Genomic DNA, 21,532 nt, shown 5'->3' on the forward strand with positions numbered 1-21,532 from the left:
CAAAGAGGAGGGTAGGGGCATATAGTACGGTGTGCTTTTTTGGGTCAGGGAAGTGAGCCAAATGAATTAAGAAGGTCTGTGTGCTTGATTCCAAAAATTGTTTATAGACATATACATGGTCTACTGATCACATGTGTTGAATTCCTCCGAGATCCATGCCTCATTCATTTTTAGAAATGTGAGGTAGTTAACACTGTGGTGAGCTAGGCGAGTACGCTTATCGGTCACAATCCCCCCTGCTGCGCTGAACGTCCTTTCGGACAGGACACTGGATGAGGGGCAAGCCAACAGTTCGATTGCAAATTGGGCAAGCTCTGGCCAGAGGTCAAGCCTGCCCACCCAGTAGTCTAGGGGTTCATCACTCCTCAGAGCGTCCACATCGGCCGTTAACCCAATGTAGTCGGACACCTGACGGTCTAGGCGTTCCCTGATGCTGGATCCGGATGACACCTGTCGATGGGTCGGCTGAAAGAATGACCTCATATCCGAAGTCACCAACACATCTTCAAACCGGCCTCTTCTTGCAGGCGCTGTTGGATTGGTACCCGCAAATCCTTCTCTGGGAGTGGGAATTGCTCCTCTGCCAGCGCACGCAAAAGCAGAATGCAGCATTTCTCGAAGCAAGGCCTGGAAGTGCTGCATTCTGACAGCCCTCTGCGACGGCGGTAACATTTCCGCCATTTTGTGTTTGTACCGGGGATCTAAGTACGTTGCCACCCAGTACTGGTCCTTGACCCTTATGCTTTTTATACGGGGGTCCCTATTAAAACACTGGAGCATGAAGGCCCCCATTTGCACTAAAGTGGAAGCGGTGTGGTGGCCTGGCTCCTGCTCATCATCCAGGATAATGTCGTCCTCTTCATTCTCCTCTCCCCATCCTCGCACAACAGGGATCCCAGAAAGGTTTAAAGCATGCTCTTCTTGCTCCTGCTCATCCGCCCCGGCACCATCCTCCTCTGACTCCTCATCAGACTCCTGTTGTTGACTTGTCTCAGATAGAGTAGCCCCCCCTGGGAATTCATCCAGCATTGCGACTTCCTCATCTTCCCGCTCCTGCTCCTCCACAGCCTGATCAATGACACGACGCAATGCACGCTCCAGAAAGAAGGCATAAGGTACCATGTCACTGATGGCGCCATGGCTGCGACTGACCAGTTTGGTGATCTCCTCAAATGGCCGCAGAAGTCTGCATGTGTCGCGCATGAGCAGCCACTGGCGCGGTGAAAAAAAACCCAGCTCCCCAGAACCGTTTCTTTCGCAGAGTTCATACAGGTAGACGTTAACTGCACGTTTCTGCTGGAGCAGCCTATCAAGCATATAGAAGGTTGAGTTCCATCGCGTCGGGCAATCGCAAATAAGACGTCTGACCGGCAGATGGTGTCGCCGCTGAATGTCAGCAAGGCGAGCCATGGCCGTGTAAGATCTTCTGAAATGGGCCGAGATTTTCCTTGCCTGCCGCAAGATGTCCTGGACCCCAGGGTATTTGACAAGGAATCGCTGCACGACCAAGTTTAAGACGTGTGCCATGCACGGCACGTGCGTGATTTTGCCCTGTTTCAATGCGCTAAGCAGATTGGCACCGTTGTCACACACCACTTTACCAACTGTCAAATTGAGCGGTGTTAGCCACTCATCTGCCTGTGAACGCAAAGCTGAAAGGAGTGCCGGGCCAGTGTGGCTCTTTGCTTCCAGGCACAACAGACGCAGCACGGCATGGCAACGTCTCACCTGGCATGTGGAATAGGTTCTGGGGAGCTTGGGCGGTGCAGTGGAAGAGACGCTAGCAGCGGAAAAGGAGGAGGCAGCTGAGGAGGAGAGGGAGGAGGATGGAGTAGGAGGAGGAGAAGAAGAGTCAGGCCTGCATGCAATCCGTGGCGGTAAAACCAAATCTACACGGGTGCCACGGGTTACATGCTTGACGGCCGTCAGAAGGTTCACCCAGTGGGCAGTAAAACTGATATACCTTCCCTGCCCGTGTTTGCTAGACCACGTGTCTGTGGTCAGATGTATCTTGGCACCGACACTGTGTGCCAGAGATACATTCACTTGCCGCTGAACATGGCCATATAGCTCTGGGATGCCCTTCTCTGAGAAATACTTCCTTCCTGGGACCTTCCATTGTGGTGTTCCAATGGCCACAAATTTGCGAAAGGCCTCCGAGTCCACCAGTTTATATGGCAGTAGTTGGCGGGCTATGAGTTCTGACAAGCCAGCCGCCAACCGTTGGGCAAGAGGGTTATCCGGCGTCATCATTTTTTTACGCTCAAACATTAGGCCCACGGAAGCCTGCCTTTTTGCAGAAAAATGTGAGCTTGGCGTGATGGAAGGTGGAGTGGAGGACAATTGTGAGGAGAGAGGAGAAGGAGAAGTAGAAGACGAGGCTGGACGGTGAGAGCCTGCAGTGTGGCTTTGTGTGTTCCGTTGCTCCCACTGGGCTCGGTGATGGCTGCTCATGTGCCTTCTTAAGGCGGTCGTCCCTAGGTGAGTATTGGGCTTACCGCGACTAACGCGTTGACTGCAAAGATTGCAGATGGCAACGCTATTGTCAGCAGCGGACACGTTAAAAAAAGCCCACACTGCGGAGCCATGTGCCGGTGTCCTGGGAGCGCCAGATGTGACCGTACATGGTCGATGACTCGCTCCTGATACATTTGCAGTCTGCTTTGTCCCTGCTGTGCAATGTAAGTCATTGCTGCTTCTCCTCCCTATCTGCTGGTCCATATCTCCCTCTGAACTCCCCTCCTCTTCCTCTCTTGTGGGCACCCACGTGACATCACTAGACACGTCATCATCAACGTCACCTTCCCCACCGCTATAAGTAGAGTAGGCAGCAACACCGGGGACCAACCTCCTCCTTGGGCTGATCTGGGTACTGGCGTCAGACTGCTGAGTAGCGCTTGTTGCTACCTCCTCTTCCTGATCCAATACCAAGAGTGGCTGCGCATCAGAAATGTCCTCTTGATATGGATCGGAAAATAATTCCAGTGACTCAAGCGGAAGGTATGTGGTGGTGGTGGTGGTGGTCGTGTTGTTGGTGGTAGTGTCTTTGGGGGTGCACATAGCAGAGAGTGAAGAAGAGGGTGCAGATCGAGAGGATGAGGAGGGTGCAGAAGAGTAAGGCTGAGCGAGCCACTCAACCAAGTCTGGTGCATCCTTTAAAGTAATTGAACGCACCTTCTGCAACTTCCCACTTTGGCTCAAGCCTGTTGCTCCTGCCCTACCCCTACCACCCCTGCGGAAGGGCCTGCCTCTTCCTCTGCATGTCATTTTTTAAATGACCCTGTGACAAAACTCTTAGTCCCTATACCGCTGAAGGACTGCTGCAGTATAGGTGAGCGGTCAGCAGTGGTGCACGTCAACCCTATCTATTGTGGACCTATAGCGGTCCTTACAGAACAGCAGACTGTACCGCACTCAAGCCTATGTACCGTAGCACCCTATACCAAGTTACCAGTCCTTATAAGAACTTTTGTGGACCAAGCAGGTTGTGTATTAGTGTTTAGCAGACTGTACGTCAGTCCCTATACCGCTGAAGGACTGCTGCAGTATAGGGCAGCGGTCAGCAGTGGTGCACGTCAACCCTATCTATTGTGGACCGATAGCGGTCCTTACAGAACAGCAGACTGTACCGCACTCAAGCCTATGTACCGTAGCACCCTATACCAAGTTACCAGTCCTTATAAGAACTTTTGTGGACCAAGCAGGTTGTGTGTTAGTGTTTAGCAGACTGTGCGTCAGTCCCTATACCGCTGAAGGACTGCTGCAGTATAGGGCAGCGGTCAGCAGTAGTGCACGGCAACCCTATGTATTGTGGACCGATAGCGGTCCTTACAGAACAGCAGACTGTAACGCACTCAGGCCTATGTACCGTAGCACCCTATACCAAGTTACCAGTCCTTATAAGAACTTTTGTGGACCAAGCAGGTTGTGTGTTAGTGATTAGCAGACTGTACGTCAGTCCCTATACCAATGAAGGACTGCTGCAGTATAGGGCAGCGGTCAGCAGTAGTGCACGGCAACCCTATGTATTGTGGACCGATAGCGGTCCTTACAGAACAGCAGACTGTAACGCACTCAGGCCTATGTACCGTAGCACCCTATACCAAGTTACCAGTCCTTATAAAAACTTTTGTGGACCAAGCAGGTTGTGTGTTAGTGTTTAGCAGACTGTGCGTCAGTCCCTATACCGCTGAAGGACTGCTGCAGTATAGGGCAGCGGTCAGCAGTGGTGCACGTCAACCCTATCTATTGTGGACCGATAGCGGTCCTTACAGAACAGCAGACTGTACCGCACTCAAGCCTATGTACCGTAGCACCCTATACCAAGTTACCAGTCCTTATAAGAACTTTTGTGGACCAAGCAGGTTGTGTATTAGTGTTTAGCAGACTGTACGTCAGTCCCTATACCGCTGAAGGACTGCTGCAGTATAGGGCAGCGGTCAGCAGTGGTGCACGTCAACCCTATCTATTGTGGACCGATAGCGGTCCTTACAGAACAGCAGACTGTACCGCACTCAAGCCTATGTACCGTAGCACCCTATACCAAGTTACCAGTCCTTATAAGAACTTTTGTGGAACAAGCAGGTTGTGTGTTAGTGATTAGCAGACTGTACGTCAGTCCCTATACCAATGAAGGACTGCTGCAGTATAGGGCAGCGGTCAGCAGTAGTGCACGGCAACCCTATGTATTGTGGACCGATAGCGGTCCTTACAGAACAGCAGACTGTACTGCACTCAGGCCTATGTACCGTAGCACCCTATACCAAGTTACCAGTCCTTATAAAAACTTTTGTGGACCAAGCAGGTTGTGTGTTAGTGTTTAGCAGACTGTGCGTCAGTCCCTATACCGCTGAAGGACTGCTGCAGTATAGGGCAGCGGTCAGCAGTAGTGCACGGCAACCCTATGTATTGTGGACCGATAGCGGTCCTTACAGAACAGCAGACTGTAACGCACTCAGGCCTATGTACCGTAGCACCCTATACCAAGTTACCAGTCCTTATAAGAACTTTTGTGGACCAAGCAGGTTGTGTGTTAGTGATTAGCAGACTGTACGTCAGTCCCTATACCAATGAAGGACTGCTGCAGTATAGGGCAGCGGTCAGCAGTAGTGCACGGCAACCCTATGTATTGTGGACCGATAGCGGTCCTTACAGAACAGCAGACTGTACTGCACTCAGGCCTATGTACCGTAGCACCCTATACCAAGTTACCAGTCCTTATAAGAACTTTTGTGGACCAAGCAGGTTGTGTGTTAGTGTTTAGCAGACTGTGCGTCAGTCCCTATACCGCTGAAGGACTGCTGCAGTATAGGGCAGCGGTCAGCAGTAGTGCACGGCAACCCTATGTATTGTGGACCGATAGCGGTCCTTACAGAACAGCAGACTGTAACGCACTCAGGCCTATGTACCGTAGCACCCTATACCAAGTTACCAGTCCTTATAAGAACTTTTGTGGACCAAGCAGGTTGTGTGTTAGTGATTAGCAGACTGTACGTCAGTCCCTATACCAATGAAGGACTGCTGCAGTATAGGGCAGCGGTCAGCAGTAGTGCACGGCAACCCTATGTATTGTGGACCGATAGCGGTCCTTACAGAACAGCAGACTGTAACGCACTCAGGCCTATGTACCGTAGCACCCTATACCAAGTTACCAGTCCTTATAAAAACTTTTGTGGACCAAGCAGGTTGTGTGTTAGTGTTTAGCAGACTGTGCGTCAGTCCCTATACCGCTGAAGGACTGCTGCAGTATAGGGCAGCGGTCAGCAGTAGTGCACGGCAACCCTATGTATTGTGGACCGATAGCGGTCCTTACAGAACAGCAGACTGTAACGCACTCAGGCCTATGTACCGTAGCACCCTATACCAAGTTACCAGTCCTTATAAGAACTTTTGTGGACCAAGCAGGTTGTGTGTTAGTGATTAGCAGACTGTACGTCAGTCCCTATACCAATGAAGGACTGCTGCAGTATAGGGCAGCGGTCAGCAGTAGTGCACGGCAACCCTATGTATTGTGGACCGATAGCGGTCCTTACAGAACAGCAGACTGTAACGCACTCAGGCCTATGTACCGTAGCACCCTATACCAAGTTACCAGTCCTTATAAGAACTTTTGTGGAACAAGCAGGTTGTGTGTTAGTGATTAGCAGACTGTACGTCAGTCCCTATACCAATGAAGGACTGCTGCAGTATAGGGCAGCGGTCAGCAGTAGTGCACGGCAACCCTATGTATTGTGGACCGATAGCGGTCCTTACAGAACAGCAGACTGTAACGCACTCAGGCCTATGTACCGTAGCACCCTATACCAAGTTACCAGTCCTTATAAGAACTTTTGTGGACCAAGCAGGTTGTGTGTTAGTGATTAGCAGACTGTACGTCAGTCCCTATACCAATGAAGGACTGCTGCAGTATAGGGCAGCGGTCAGCAGTAGTGCACGGCAACCCTATGTATTGTGGACCGATAGCGGTCCTTACAGAACAGCAGACTGTACTGCACTCAGGCCTATGTACCGTAGCACCCTATACCAAGTTACCAGTCCTTATAAAAACTTTTGTGGACCAAGCAGGTTGTGTGTTAGTGTTTAGCAGACTGTGCGTCAGTCCCTATACCGCTGAAGGACTGCTGCAGTATAGGGCAGCGGTCAGCAGTAGTGCACGGCAACCCTATGTATTGTGGACCGATAGCGGTCCTTACAGAACAGCAGACTGTAACGCACTCAGGCCTATGTACCGTAGCACCCTATACCAAGTTACCAGTCCTTATAAGAACTTTTGTGGACCAAGCAGGTTGTGTGTTAGTGATTAGCAGACTGTACGTCAGTCCCTATACCAATGAAGGACTGCTGCAGTATAGGGCAGCGGTCAGCAGTAGTGCACGGCAACCCTATGTATTGTGGACCGATAGCGGTCCTTACAGAACAGCAGACTGTACCGCACCCAAGCCTATGTACCGTAGCACCCTAGACAGACCAAGTTACCAGTCCTGATAAAGAGCTTTGTGGAACAAGTGAGTTGTGAATGATTAGCAGACTGCAGCAGAAGGGCAGCAGTCAAGTATAATATTCTTTCTATATTTGGAAGAAAGAATATTATACGTGTACAAGCCTATTACCGTACCACTGATACCAGTCCTGAAAAGAACCTTTGTGGAACTAATAGTAACAGCAAGTCTTTAAAATTATCCTCACTGCCTGACACACTGCTTCCTGCCTGTCCCTATACAAATTGGCAAAAAAGAGTAGGCTGGAACGATTAGCTGGAACAGCTCTTTTGTGGACCTGATAGTAACAGCTAATGATGATGATGATGATGATGATGAAGAAAGACTAATCTGGCTGAGCTGTCCCTAAAATAGCAGCATACAGCGCTCTGTCCCTTTATCTAAACTGACAAAAGAAACTCAGGCTGCTGACCTAACACCTATACCAGTCCTGAAAAGAACTTTTGTGTACCAAATAGCTAGCGTTTTCTCTGTCCCTACTCCACACAGGATCCTTTCCCTACAGTGACAGAAGAAAGAATGTAAAATGGCCACCGGATCGGGTGTATTTATAGGTTAGGGGGAATGTCCAAGTGTCCATGAGCTGTCATGTCTCAATTGGTTGTCCTGTAACACATGATAAACGTGTCACGAAAGGTTAAAGTTCTTGTATACATTAAACACGTAAGTCCGCCGGGGCGAACGACGGAAAAAGGCGTTCGAACCCGCGGACGGCGAAAGTCGGAAATTCGCCGCGAAACGACCGCCGGGCGAACCGTTCGGCCATCACTATACACAAGACTATCATACTAAACAAGGAGTGAGTGTGTTTGTTTATATAAAAGGATAACATGGGATGGTTAACATCTCAAGGCTCAGAAGTTTGTCCCTGTACTATGGAGAATTGATACATTCCATATATATGGAATACAGGAATACATGGAGTAATAAGGTAATTAATTAATGCCAGAGTGTAAATAAATGATTTAATAAGGAAATTAAGTTTAATGCTGCATGTAAATGTTTATGAATATTTAAGCCCTGAACAACAGAAAATGTGTGTTATTACACGTGGTCATTCTAAAACACATAAAAGGGGGCAGAAAAAAGTTTTCAGAGAAAAAAACTATTGATTAACCACTTGCTGACCGCCTCACGTAGATATACTGTGGCAGAATGTCACGGGTAGGCAGAGTAACGTATGGGTATGTTACTCCGGTCCCACGGGCGGGATTGGCGTGATCGTGCCCCCTCGGCACCCGAGACGGTTGGCTTTGTTCCAGGAGTGATCCATCCTGAGGGGGAGGCCACTAATTCATGACCACCCCCTCACGATCGCTCCTGGTGAATGAGAAGCTTCCTCTGCTCCTGAACTGTAAACAGAAGCAGAAGTGATGTCATCTCTCCTCGTGGAGCCTTTTCATTCTGGCTCGTGAGGAGAGAAGACATCACAGTGAGTCTGTACCAACACTACACTAACACTAGCACACATAGGCACATAACACCCCCATCACCCCCCTGCACCCCCTGTCACAGTGACACCAATAGCAGTTTTTATTTTTTTACTGATCACTGCATTGGTGTCATTTGTGACTGTTATAAGTGTTAGGGCTCTCTATCTCTAGAGATCTATTGTGGACCAAAGTAATTTGTATGCTGGTCAACACATCGCCGCTAATCCCCAGTCCTCCCTTGCCACAGATTGGAAACCAGTTACGGTTTCTGAATTTAAGACCTTTCAGGGCCTATCCCTCGACATGGGCATAGTTAAAATGAGTATGTTGTGGTCATATTGGTCCACTGACCCAATTTACCATATGCCCGTGTTCTCTGCCTCCATGACCAGGGCACAATACGAGCAGATTTTGCGGTTCATGCACTTCAACAACAATGAACTCTGTCGTCCTCGTGGAGACCCTGAATACGATCGGCTCTACAAAATTCGGCCCCTCATAAACCACTTCAACCAACTTTTTGCAGACTTGTTTAATTCCCCATGAAGTTGTCTGTGTTGATGAGTCCCTGATTAAGTTTGTCTTTCAAACTGTATCTTCCCAGCAAGCATGCCAGATACGGGGTCAAGATGTATAAGCTCTGTGACAGGGCCACAGGCTATACATGTAGTTTTATGGTTTACGAGGGAAAATATACTCACATAGAGCCGCCAATCTGCCCAGATTACATAGGGAGTGCTGGTAAGATTGCATGGGACTTGGTATCACCCTTATTCAGAAAGGGGTACCACTTGTATGTGGAGAATTATTACACGAGTGTGCCACTTTTTAGTCACTTGTTTGATCATCAGATTGGCACTGTGCGACCTAATCGCCAGGGCTTCCCCCAGCCGCTTGTAGAATCCAATCTTAGGCTGGGGCAGAGAGCCTACTTGAAATGTAATAATTTGCTCGCTGTGAAGTGGAGGGATAATAAAAATGTTTTCGTTCTTACCTCCCTTCATGCAGACACGAGGGTCCAAATTCCTACGGTGACTGCTGTTGTGGAGAAACCCCTCTGTGTCCACAAATATAACCAAAATATGGGAGGGGTGGACCTCAATGGCCAGTTGTTGGCACCGTACCTAATTGCCTGTAAGGCCAGACGCTCGTACAAAAAAGTGTCTTTATTTATTTCAATTGGCTTTGCTGAATGCTCATGTGCTATACAGAGCTTCAGGACGGACTGGATCCTTCCTTAAATTCCAGGAAGAGATCGTCAGAGCCCTTTCTGTTTCCAGACAGTGTTCCACCTCACCTTCCCAATCCAAATGCAGTAAGCCGGATGCATGAGAGCCATTTTCTGTATGTCCTGCCAAGTACCCCTACCCAACGAACCCCCCAAATAAGATTTTGTGTCTGCAGCAAGCACGGATATAGGCGTGGCACCCGCTATTATTGTCCTGACAATCCTGGTCTTTGCATTGGTGAATGTTTTGAATGCTACTATATACTAGCTGAGTTTTAGCGTAGGGTACAGCACTGCACAGACTAGGACACACTTTCACAGGGTCTCCCAAGAACCTGGAACCCTTACAGTTACATAAAAAAAAGTGTTAAAAAGAAACACAAAAAAATTATCAAATAAAAAAAACAAAAATAGTTGTTTTATTGTTATCTTTATTCTCTCTCTATTTTTCGGCTCTTTTTTACCGTATTCTATTCTGCAATGTTTTATTGTTATGTTTTATCAGGTTTATTTTCAGGTATGTCTTTTTTTTTATACTTTACTGTTTACTGTGTTTTATTGTTAACCATTTTTTTGTTTTCAGGTGCACAGATTGCGTTGATTTTTTATTTTTTTTTGTATTTGCTTTGCAGGTATGGTATGTCTTACTGTTATACTGTAATGTTACTTTGTTTTATTGTTAACCATCATTTGCTTAGCAGGTACGCCATTCAGTTGCAGTGCAGATTTATTTATTTTGACAGCAACAGCGTTTGCTCCCACGATACATAAAGCCGTGACTCCAGCACTGTCGGAGGTGATTTCACCACCACAGTTAAAAAAAGAGCATATATGCCGAAGCATGGGGGCAGCAGGGGCGGAGGAGTGATTTGCTCCAAATTTTTGGGATGGATGCCCCCATGCTTCGGCCTATATTTTTTAGGCCATTCAGCTGCAGCACTGATTTATTTATCTTGACAGCAACAGTGTGCCCTCCCACGATACATAAAGCCGTGACTCTAGCGCTGTAGGAGGTGATTTCACCACCACAGTTAAAAACAAAATGGTGCATGTATGCCCATCATTAGAAGTGAGTGGATGAAGGGAGGTATTTTAATGGTGGGAATACCCACCAATCAATCTCTTTTTTTTCGTTCAGCCCACAGGCTGCATGAAAAAAAAGATTACAATATATGCCCAACAAGGACCAGAAACGTACTGGTATGTTGCTGGACTTTGAGTGGTTATACCAGAATGATATGTATATGTAAATTACTATGCTAATACTGTGCCAGACCTCACAAATGCACTTCTGTAAGAATGGTCTAACATTCCCATAGACACCCTCCTAAACTTTGTGGACAGCCTTCCCAGAAGAGGTGAAGCTGTTATAGCTGCAAAGGGTGGACCAACTCAATATTGAACCCTACGGACTAAGACTGGGATGTCATTAAAGTTCGTGTGTGTGTGTGTGTAAAGACAGGCATCCCAATACTTTTGAAAATTACGGATGACCCAAACATCCCTTGGTTCGGTTCACACCAGAACTTGCGAACAGGAAAAAAAAATTGTTTGAACACGTGGACACCTTTAAAGTCTATGGGACAAGAACATGAAAACCCAAAAGTCTTCATTTTAAAGGCTTATATGCTAGTTATTGTCATAAAAAGTGTTTGAGGACCCAGGTCCTGCCCCAGGGGAGTGTTTGGGGACCCAGGTCCTGCCCCAGGGCAATGTTTGGGGACCCGGGTCCTGCCCCAGGGGAGTGTTTGGGGACCCAGGTCCTGCCCCAGGGGAGTGTTTGGGGACCCGGGTCCTGCCCCAGGGGAGTGTTTGGGGACCCGGGTCCTGCCCCAGGGGAGTGTTTGGGGACCCGGGTCCTGCCCCAGTGGACATGTATCAATGCAAAAAAAAGTATTAAAAACTGAAGTTTTTTTCAGGAGCAGTGATTTTAATAATGCTTAAAGTGAAACAATAAAAGTGTAATATTCCTTTAAATTTCCTACCTGGGGGGGTTTCTATAGTATGCCTGTAAAGGGGCGCATTTTCCCATGTTTAGAACAGTCCGAGAGCAAAATGACATTTCTAAAGGAAAAAAAGTCATTTAAATTGATCGTGGCTGTAATGAATTGTCAGGTCTCGGCAATATAGATAAAAATCATTGAACAAAAATGCCATGGGTTCCCCCCAGGCCATTACCAGGCCCTTCAGGTCTGGTATGGATATTAAGGGGAATCCTGTGCCAAATAAAAAAAAAAATGATGCAGGGGTCCCCCCAAAATCCATACCAAACCCTTATCCGAGCACGCAACCTGGCAGGCCACAGGGAAAGAGGGGGGACGAAGAGAGAGCCCCCCTCCTGAACTGTACCAGGCCACATGCCCTCAACATGTGGAGGGTGCTTCGGAGTAGCCCCCCAAATCATCTTGTCCCCTGGTTGATGGGGACAAGGGCCTCATCCCCACAACCCTTGCCCAGTGGTTTTGTGGGTCATGGGGCTTGTCAGAATCTGGAAGACCCAAAGATCCTGGCCTCCCCTCCCTGTGTGAATTGGTAGCGGGTACATTGTACCCCTACCCATTCACCGAAAAAAGAGCTAAAAATAGTAAAAATGTCAGGAGACACTATGGGACAAGTCCTTAAAAATGTCCCACGATGTAGAAGCATCTCCCACCACCTGATGAACGTGGCATCAGAGGAAGGTGGGGTCACCCATTTACGTCACTGAGTGGCCCCGCCCTCAGCTATATAACAGCTGCATCGAGAAGAAGCATCACTCAACGGGAACCTCCCACCATGGTAGGCGGAGCTGTTGCGGCTTTTTAAAAAAAAAATTGGCTCATCGGGCAGCGTGAGATGGATCTACATCGCAGGACTTTTTTATTTTGTAATAAAGGACATGTCCCAAAGTGTCTCTTGTCTCCTACACCCCAAAATACATTCTGCTTCTTCTCCTGAGTACGGGGATACCACATGTGTGGGACTTTTTGGGAGCCTAGCTGCGTACAGGACCCCGAAATCCAATCACCGCCTTCAGGATTTCTAAGGGTGTAAAATAGTGATTTCACTTCCTCACTACCTATCACAGCTTCGGAGGCCATAAAATGTCTAGATAGCACAAAACCCCCCAAATTCCCCCATTTTGGAACGTAAACACCCCAAGGTATTTGCTAAGAGGCATGAAAATTAAGAAAGAAAAGGAAATTTTTGTTTTCAAATTTCAAAAATTTGTGACAAAAAGTGAGATCTGAAAAATACTCCCCATGCAACTAGCTTGGGGTGTCTACTTTCCAAAATGGGGGAATTTGGGGGGGGGGGGGGTGTTGGTGCTATCTGGACATTTTATGTCCTCCGAAGCTGTGATAGGTAGTGAGGAAGTGAAATCACCATTTTACACCCTTAGAAATCCTGAAGGCGGTGATTGGTTTTCGGGGTCCTGTATGCGGCTAGGCTCCCAAAAAGTCTCACACATGTGGTATCCCCGTATTCAGGAGAAGCAGCAGAATATATTTTGGGGTGTAATTCCACATATACCCATGTCATGTGTGAGCAATATATCATTTAGTGACAACTTTGTGTATTTTTTTATTGTTTGTCATTTTTTCAATCACTTGTGAATGTGAGGGTAAATCTACATGTAATAGTAATAGTGTATACATGTATAACCATGAACCTACCAATACCTATAAAAAGTATATATAGAACTGGGACAAACCTATTTCTTAGAACACCTGACCCAGTTAGACGTGAACTAGCTGTATGAATGTTACACCATGCTATGAATATCAAGTTCTTCATTGAGGCCTTCAGGTGAAAGAGATCCTAACATATAGATCTGAAAGTTTTCCCTCCTGCACAGGAAGGAAAACCTCTCATTGTCAGTAAGTGTACCTTTAGGAATGGATTTGATTTTATATATTTTATACATTTTATATATTTGTTATGTATCTGGAGAAAATGGCGCGGGACGCTGTGTTTGTGAAATCCCCTTTGTAATAAACCTCCGGTCCTCTCCAACCCTCGTACACAAGGTACGTATCGTACGGCCTACATACAAGAGGTTACAAGGGCACCACAGGATATACAGTAAGTAACAAAATCCATTGAGCAAATAATAAACTGACTAATCTGGAAAGTGGTACCCTTATTGGTGGCAATCTCAGGGCGACCATGAGTGATAAACTGGCAGGTGAGGCAACCTGTTTTGCGACATTGAAAAATGCCCTTCCTAGTATCAAAATAGGCACTAATGTCAAACAGAGGTCTTTTATTGGAACTTTGTAACTTGCTTGGAGCAAAAATATTTTTGATTAAGAGCAATAATATTTTGTAATGTTTATTGATGATCTTTGAAATAGTCCTATATTTAGAGTTGAAAGTGGACACAAATCTAGCTGTATTATCTGGTTGTCTATCAGTAGTGTCTTTGGGTTTTGGTGGCATCTCCATATGAGAAACAAAAGCATCCTGGACCAGATCTCTGGGGTAGTTCTTCTCTTCACATTTTCTCTGCATGCGCTTGCCTTGTGTAGTATAGTCTACCAACCTGGAATAGTTCCTCCTCAACCTATGAAACTGCCCATTGGGGATGTTCATCTGCCGGGTGGAGTGATGACAACTGTCAGAATGAAGGTAGGAGTTGTCACTTGTAGGTTTGGTGTGATTTCTGGTGACGATATCTTGTTTGTCGTGAGACAGAACCAAATCTAGGAAGACTAGTTCAGTGGGGTCTAATACATGTGTGAAAGACAACCCTAATTCATTGGTATTGTAATGGGCTACAAAGGAAGAGAACACGCCTGGGCCCCACTCCAAATGAGCCGGACATCATCAATATATATCAGTTTTCATTATTTATTATCTTTTCGTTATTTATTCATGGATTCAACATTATTATTATGGATTTTTATCACTATATACACACAGATATATACTGTATTTTATATATTTTTATAACATTGTTTTTGAGAGGCTCTATGAATTTTACGATGAATGTATTTCCATGAGTGTAATATGGATTCCACACGCTCTCTCTTTCTTTCATAAATGATAGGGTTGAGATGGGTTATTGGCTATACTTGAGCTAGATACTCCCGCCCCTCCCCACCCCTCACATCGGGCTTAAATACTGCTGTTGCCTTTTCTTCCATGACTTGGAAAAAGCACAGGCGTTTGAGACATGTAGTCACGGGAACCCAGCAGCTTGCGCTCCACTGTGCATCACATACTTCCTGGTTTCCGGTGTGGGGGTGACGTCATTCAGTGCTCCAGGTTCCTTCGGCTCTCCCGGATTTTTCCATCCCACGGCAGCTGTCATACCCCACCGCTCACAGCCCAGTTTGGTTTCCTCGGGCCACCATCTCAGGTCCTCACAATGGTGGGCACAGCGTTCCCCTGCACTCCGCCGTCCCATTCTTCCTGGACGCAGGGAAAGTTCCATCATAAGGTTTCAGGCAGCGGACTGCCATTCTCTTCACCGGGCTTTTCATCCATCTCCACATAGCGTAAGGCGCCCCTTACCATGTCTGACCAGCAAGTCCTTGGGTGGCATTAACCCTTCTCCACCCGGATGTCACCAGTGGTATCATTTGATTTTAATGTTTTTTTTAACAATATCAATCTGATAAGATATCTGCATGACTGTTTATTGTGACATCTGAAGATCTCACAGTTCCCGGCATTCTTTGTTTTTCCAATCCACCGTGCAATAAACTATTCTTTTTATTCACCTCATGGATTTCACATGGACTTTCTGGATTTAACCCATAGAGCGCTGCTTTGTAGTTTCTATGATCGTCAGGGATGACCACCAGTGATGCCAATCAGTGCCCATAAGTAATGCCTTTCAGTACCTCCTCATCAGTGCCCATAAGTGATGCCAATCAGTGCCCATAAGTAATACCTGTCAGTACCTCCTCATCAGGGCCCATCAGGGAAGGAGAAAACTTACTTATTTACAAAATGTTATAACAGAAACAAAGAAAAACCTTTTTTTTTCAAAATTTTCTGTTTTTTTTATTTATTTGTAGCACAATAAATAAACCCCCCCCCCCCCCCCCAGTGGTGATCAAATACGACCAAAGCTCTATTTGTGGGGAAAAATATAAAAATGAAATTTGGGTACAGTGTTGCATGACTGAGCAATTGTCATTCAAAGTGTGACAACGCTGACAGCTGTCAACTGGTGTGGGCAGGAAGGAGGTGAAAGTGTCCGGTATTGAAGGGGTTAAACATGAGGGCAAAAAACCCACAAAACCGTCTCTGGCAGTGAAAGGGTTAAAGGAAAAGTTCCGCTTTGGAAAGACGTTACATGTTCCTGTTCCTGCAGCTGCTCAGTGATCCGAGTCCTCTGTGTGACAGCAGTGTGGGGAGAAGTTCCCTGTACCGGCTGTCACTTTATGAAAAGAGCGCGGCCGTGCCATTCATTCACAGAGTTCTGTCCTTTGCCGATGCCGGCTTGTAGTTTTCAATGAACTCCCACACCTCTGCTGAGCTCTCTGGTAGATGAGGAACGAGGAGATTGTCATAAGGGACAAGGACATTGGGACCCCGATTTAGTGCCTCGGATAAGTCATTTTTTCAAAAAAATCTCCACACCCCTGGAACTGTTTCTTCCATGATGGAGATCAGCCATGGAATATATCTGAGGTGTATATCAGGGTGTGCTTCTTCCCCACATGAGAGCTGTGATGTCCAGCAACATTCATATAGAAGACATTTCCCGCACTCAAGGCACTAATACACCTCGAGGGTTGTGTGGGATCCCTGATGTACAGGAAGACAGGACTTCAGTGAGGAACAATTCCTTCACTCAGGACAGGAATATGGCTTCTTCTCCATATGAGATCTCTGATGTCTGGAAAGACTGGACTTTACTGAAAAACATTTCCCACACTCAGAACAGGAATGCGGCTTCTCCCCTGTGTGAGATCTCTGATGTTTGGAAAGATCGGACTTCTGTAAAAAACATTTCCCACACCCAGGACAGGAATACAGCTTCTCCCCCGTGTGAGATCTCTGATGTGAGTGAAGATGGGACTTCCATGGAAAACATTTCCCGCACTCAGAACAGGAATGCGGCTTCTCCCCCGTGTGAGATCTCTGATGTGTGTAAAGATGGGACTTATGTGAAAAACATTTCCCGCACTCAGAACAGGAATACGGCTTCTCCCCCGTGTGAGATCTCTGATGTGTGTGAAGATGGGACTTCCGTGGAAAACATTTCCCGCACCCAGGACAGGAATGTGGCTTCTCCCCCGTGTGAGATCTCTGATGTGTGTAAAGATGGGACTTATGTGAAAAACATTTCCCGCACTCAGGACAGGAATGCGGCTTCTCCCCCGTGTGAGATCTCTGATGTGTGTAAAGATTGTACTTCTTTGAAAAACATTTCCCGCACACAGGACAGGAATACGGCTTCTCTCCTGTGTGAGATCTCTGATGTTTGTAAAGATTGGACTTCTCTGAAAAACATTTCCCACACTCAGGACAGGAATACGGCTTCTCCCCCCTGTGAGATCTCTGATGTTTGGAAAGACTGGCCTTCTGTGAAAAACATTTCCCACACTCAGGGCAGGAATACGGCTTCTCCCCTGTGTGAGATCTCTGATGTTTGTAAAGATTGGACTTCTCTGAAAAACATTTCCCACACTCAGGACAGGAATACGGCTTCTCCCCTGTGTGAGATCTTATATGCACAATAAGATGGGATTTAGAAGGGAAACACTTCCCGCACTCAGTACAGGAAAAGCTCTTCTCTGTTGGAAGGACGGCCCCGTCCCGCACAGTCTGAGGTTCCTCAGGATAAGAGGAATACGATGGTCCGGCACCGTCCCGCACAGTCTGAGGTTCCTCAGGATAAGAGGAATACGATGGTCCGGCCCCGTACCGCACAGTCTGAGGTTCCTCAGGATAAGAGGAATACGATGGTCCATCTACACTGTGTGGTGCCGGATGGACATTTGAGGTAGTCGGGTTTTCTCCTGGACTATACTGTGTGATGTCCTCATCTTCTACTTTACAGTCTGGAGACAAAGTGAGACAATCCTCTGAGGTTTTCCTCATCTCCCGTCCATCTACTAAAATAGAAATACAAAGATTATTACTAGACATCAGCTGATTGGTTCCCCTAAACCAGGACTCCGCCCACATCAGGCAGCTTTGTCTCTGAGGATCTTACAATTCCCCCCTCAAGGTAACTAGTAAATGGATCCTCTGATCTCCTACCAGATCATTTCTTTATTCATGGACCTTAGTCAGAGAGTGAGGAAACAAGGAGAACTGTCTTTTATAGGAGTGACAGTGATGAGGGGATTATAGGACGAGTGTCCCCTCCCCCTCTATCACTCATTGCCATCTTCCCAACACAAGAAGTCCTGCACTTCCTTATTTAGTCCATGATTTAGTCATGAATAACAGCGGGGCTGAGCCCCACCAGAGGTCAGAGAGTGAGGATGGGGGGAGAACAACCAAGATGAAGACTGGACTGATCCTGAAGACCCCCATCATTGGGTTATTGACTCCTCCCTCATTATCACTTTCTGTTTAAGGGTCCAAAGTCTGAGGATGTTATCACATTATTATCACCATGTAAAAGTCTGTGCTCCAATCACATCATCCGATATAAAATGTCCAGCTGGTAGAAAATGAGTGCAAAAGAAGTCAGGACTATGTAATGTACAACATATTGTATAAGATACAACAGATAGGACTATATAGTATCAGAATGATGTAATGTACAACATAGAGTATATAGTGCAGGGGTCAGGAGTATGTAATGTAGAATATAAAGTATACAGTGTAAGGGTCAGGACTCATAATATTGGTATTCAGTAATCAGTGGAAGATGAAATGATTACATGAGACAAGTTGCAGAGGTCCCACACCGCTGCCTCCCATCTCCTGAGACTGCACTCAGTGACTTGTAGGGGTGTGGAATTTAATCGCTGCATCGCGATTCGGGGGTCCCCGATGCGACATCGATGCATGCGACCCGGAAAATCGATGTCGGGGGACGTCATCCTGACTTGCCCCGCCCCTCCCGGAAGAGAGATCCGAGCGTTTTTGTCAAAATGCCTTTTTTTTATAAATACAATGATAATCCATTAAGTGGTCACCTCTGTATGTGTTTTCTTTAAATATATGCAGCTTTATACCTCGTTTTTTAGGGTGTGTATATAACTGTATACACCACTCATGTGACTGATCGGTCTGGCCAGCCCCTCCCCTCTCACGTCTCTCCTGACGTCAGCCCCGCCCGCCTCTCTTCTAATTGGATAGCTACAGTCGGTGGGCGGGGCTGAGAACACCCACTGACCTGACGAGAGACGTGAGCCTGAGAGAGGAGAGAGGAGGGCCAGAACGAGGAGCACAGTGAGCAGTCACATGAGCGGCTTATACAGTTACACACACACTAAGAAATGAAAAGCTGCATATATTTTAGAATGCACATACAGCGGGGGGCACTTCATAGATTATATTTGCATTTATCACCAGTCTCACCACACAGGTATTTTTTAGCAGCAGTATGTAGAGTACACGTATGTTTGTACTCTACATACACCGGCTCCTACACGTTCTCTGTGATGACATTTACCCGCCCCCCCTCGTTTGCACATTCCACTGTGTTAACTCCTAGTGTGCTGGAAGGAACAAACGAGGGGGGCCGGGTAAATGTCACCACAGAGACAGTACAGGGAACTTCACAGGGCTGTTTGTCATAGTAGTTAAGAAATGGTGTTGCGCTCCGACTACATAAATCTAATTAAATTAACATGTACTCAAGTGACAACCAAAACAGAAATAGAATAAAGTGTGAAACTGTATGTTTAAATAAGCTCAGACAATGTGCATAAATACTAAAGTGCAATACACCAGGTCACATTGTGCGCTTGACCAAAAAAAAACTTGATATGAGAAATCCTCTATAGATGACAGTGAGATAATATTAAGTATATATCCAAATATATAGATGATATGACACAAAAAAAAAAACAAAAAAAAAAAAAAAAAACTGAGTGTCGTTATAGAAGTGCAAAACAAATCAAAGAATACACAAAATACTAATAGTCCATGTGTAGTGTGTCACGTGTCTGAACAAAATACTAATAGTCCATAAGCAGTGAAATGTGTGTTTGAGCAAAAATTCCAAAAACAAAAATGAGGTGAACTAAAGTTATATAGAAAGCATATCCATTTAGTGATAAAATGCGTCCATTTGGTGATCAACAAAGCAGTATCCTGCGTGTTCCAAAAGCAGGGGGTGGATTCCACCAGTGCTCCTATGCGTATAATATCCTCACACTAGGTGCAGTAATTACCTTACCTTACTGCTGCAAGGTAAACAGCATTTCCAAAGTGACGCTTGTTGTCCAATAATGTAGGTTCAGTAGGTGATGTGATCCTGGACTCTCATTCACCATGGGCACGTTGTAACATGCAGAGAAAGCAAGGGGAACACTCCAATAGTGAAGTACGTATTCACAATTTATTGGGTATAAAACGAAGATAAGGTACTCACATTTAAAACAGTAATAAAAAAGCACAACTAAACGAACGCGTGTCACGTTCGCGCTTCCGGACGTCACTTCCGGTGTCCTTACTGGCCAATTGTGTTCCTACGCGTATCGTCAAATGACTTCCCTGATGAAGTCATTTGACGATACGCGTAGGAACACAATTGGCCAGTAAGGACACCGGAAGTGACGTCCGGAAGCGCGAACGTGACACGCGTTCGTTTAGTTGTGCTTTTTTATTACTGTTTTAAATGTGAGTACCTTATCTTCGTTTTATACCCAATAAATTGTGAATACGTACTTCACTATTGGAGTGTTCCCCTTGCTTTCTCTGCATGTTACAACGTGCCCATGGTGAATGAGAGTCCAGGATCACATCACCTACTGAACCTACATTATTGGACAACAAGCGTCACTTTGGAAATGCTGTTTACCTTGCAGCAGTAAGGTAAGGTAATTACTGCACCTAGTGTGAGGATATTATACGCATAGGAGCACTGGTGGAATCCACCCCCTGCTTTTGGAACACGCAGGATACTGCTTTGTTGATCACCAAATGGACGCATTTTATCACTAAATGGATATGCTTTCTATATAACTTTAGTTCACCTCATTTTTGTTTTTGGAATTTTTGCTCAAACACACATTTCACTGCTTATGGACTATTAGTATTTTGTTCAGACACGTGACACACTACACATGGACTATTAGTATTTTGTGTATTCTTTGATTTGTTTTGCACTTCTATAACGACACTCAGTTTTTTTTTTTTTTTTTTTTTTTTTTGTGTCATATCATCTATATATTTGGATATATACTTAATATTATCTCACTGTCATCTATAGAGGATTTCTCATATCAAGTTTTTTTTTTGGTCAAGCGCACAATGTGACCTGGTGTATTGCACTTTAGTATTTATGCACATTGTCTGAGCTTATTTAAACATACAGTTTCACACTTTATTCTATTTCTGTTTTGGTTGTCACTTGAGTACATGTTAATTTAATTAGATTTCTGTAGTCGGAGCGCAACACCATGTCTTAACTACTATCACTTAATCTGGGGAGGGTTTATACCCCTGCCGGTGTTTTGCTGCAACCTCACTAGTTTTAGGACACATTGGTAGGCGCGAGAATACTTTCACTCACAGGGCTGTTTGTCAGTTGTGGATTTGGATTCTAATCCCTCCTGACCTCCCAGCAGCCGGGTGTGTGTGAATTCCTCTACCCTGTAGTGCACTTTTTAATAAAGTTTTTATTTGCCAAGTGTACATACATAAAAAAGAAAGCATCATTTACAGAATATAATCTCAACCATAATCAACAAGGCAGCAGCAGTATGGACCGTTTACAAGGTTGTACGGTCCGCAGATAAAGATAT

General features: G+C 45.9%; 3 protein-coding genes across 4 annotated transcripts in view; 2 read left to right on the forward strand and 1 right to left on the reverse strand.

Annotated features, from left to right (window-relative positions):
- Nucleotides 1–21,532, forward strand: part of LOC143986913 (uncharacterized) — a 417,248-nt gene that overhangs the window by 320,342 nt on the left and 75,374 nt on the right. The window lies entirely within an intron of this gene.
- Nucleotides 1–21,532, forward strand: part of LOC143989546 (uncharacterized) — a 600,653-nt gene that overhangs the window by 36,579 nt on the left and 542,542 nt on the right. The window lies entirely within an intron of this gene.
- LOC143989748 (uncharacterized) lies at nt 13,962–20,273 on the reverse strand. 2 transcript variants are annotated; one of them, XM_077490020.1, is made up of 3 exons: nt 19,963–20,273; nt 17,540–17,716; nt 13,962–17,431 (listed from the first exon to the last, which is right to left on the reverse strand). In XM_077490020.1, exons 2-3 carry the CDS (start codon nt 17,700–17,702, stop codon nt 16,446–16,448), a joined length of 1,149 nt encoding a protein of 382 aa, XP_077346146.1. In that variant the 5' UTR covers nt 17,703–17,716; nt 19,963–20,273; the 3' UTR covers nt 13,962–16,445. The 2 variants fall into 2 exon arrangements, with proteins under 2 accessions (XP_077346146.1, XP_077346145.1); XM_077490019.1 differs by having other exon boundaries at nt 13,962–17,485.

Source organism: Lithobates pipiens, unplaced genomic scaffold (assembly GCF_037356315.1).
Source record: "Lithobates pipiens isolate NorthernLeopardFrog02 unplaced genomic scaffold, aLitPip1_a1.2 Scaffold_18, whole genome shotgun sequence".
Classification (NCBI taxonomy): domain Eukaryota; kingdom Metazoa; phylum Chordata; class Amphibia; order Anura; family Ranidae; genus Lithobates; species Lithobates pipiens.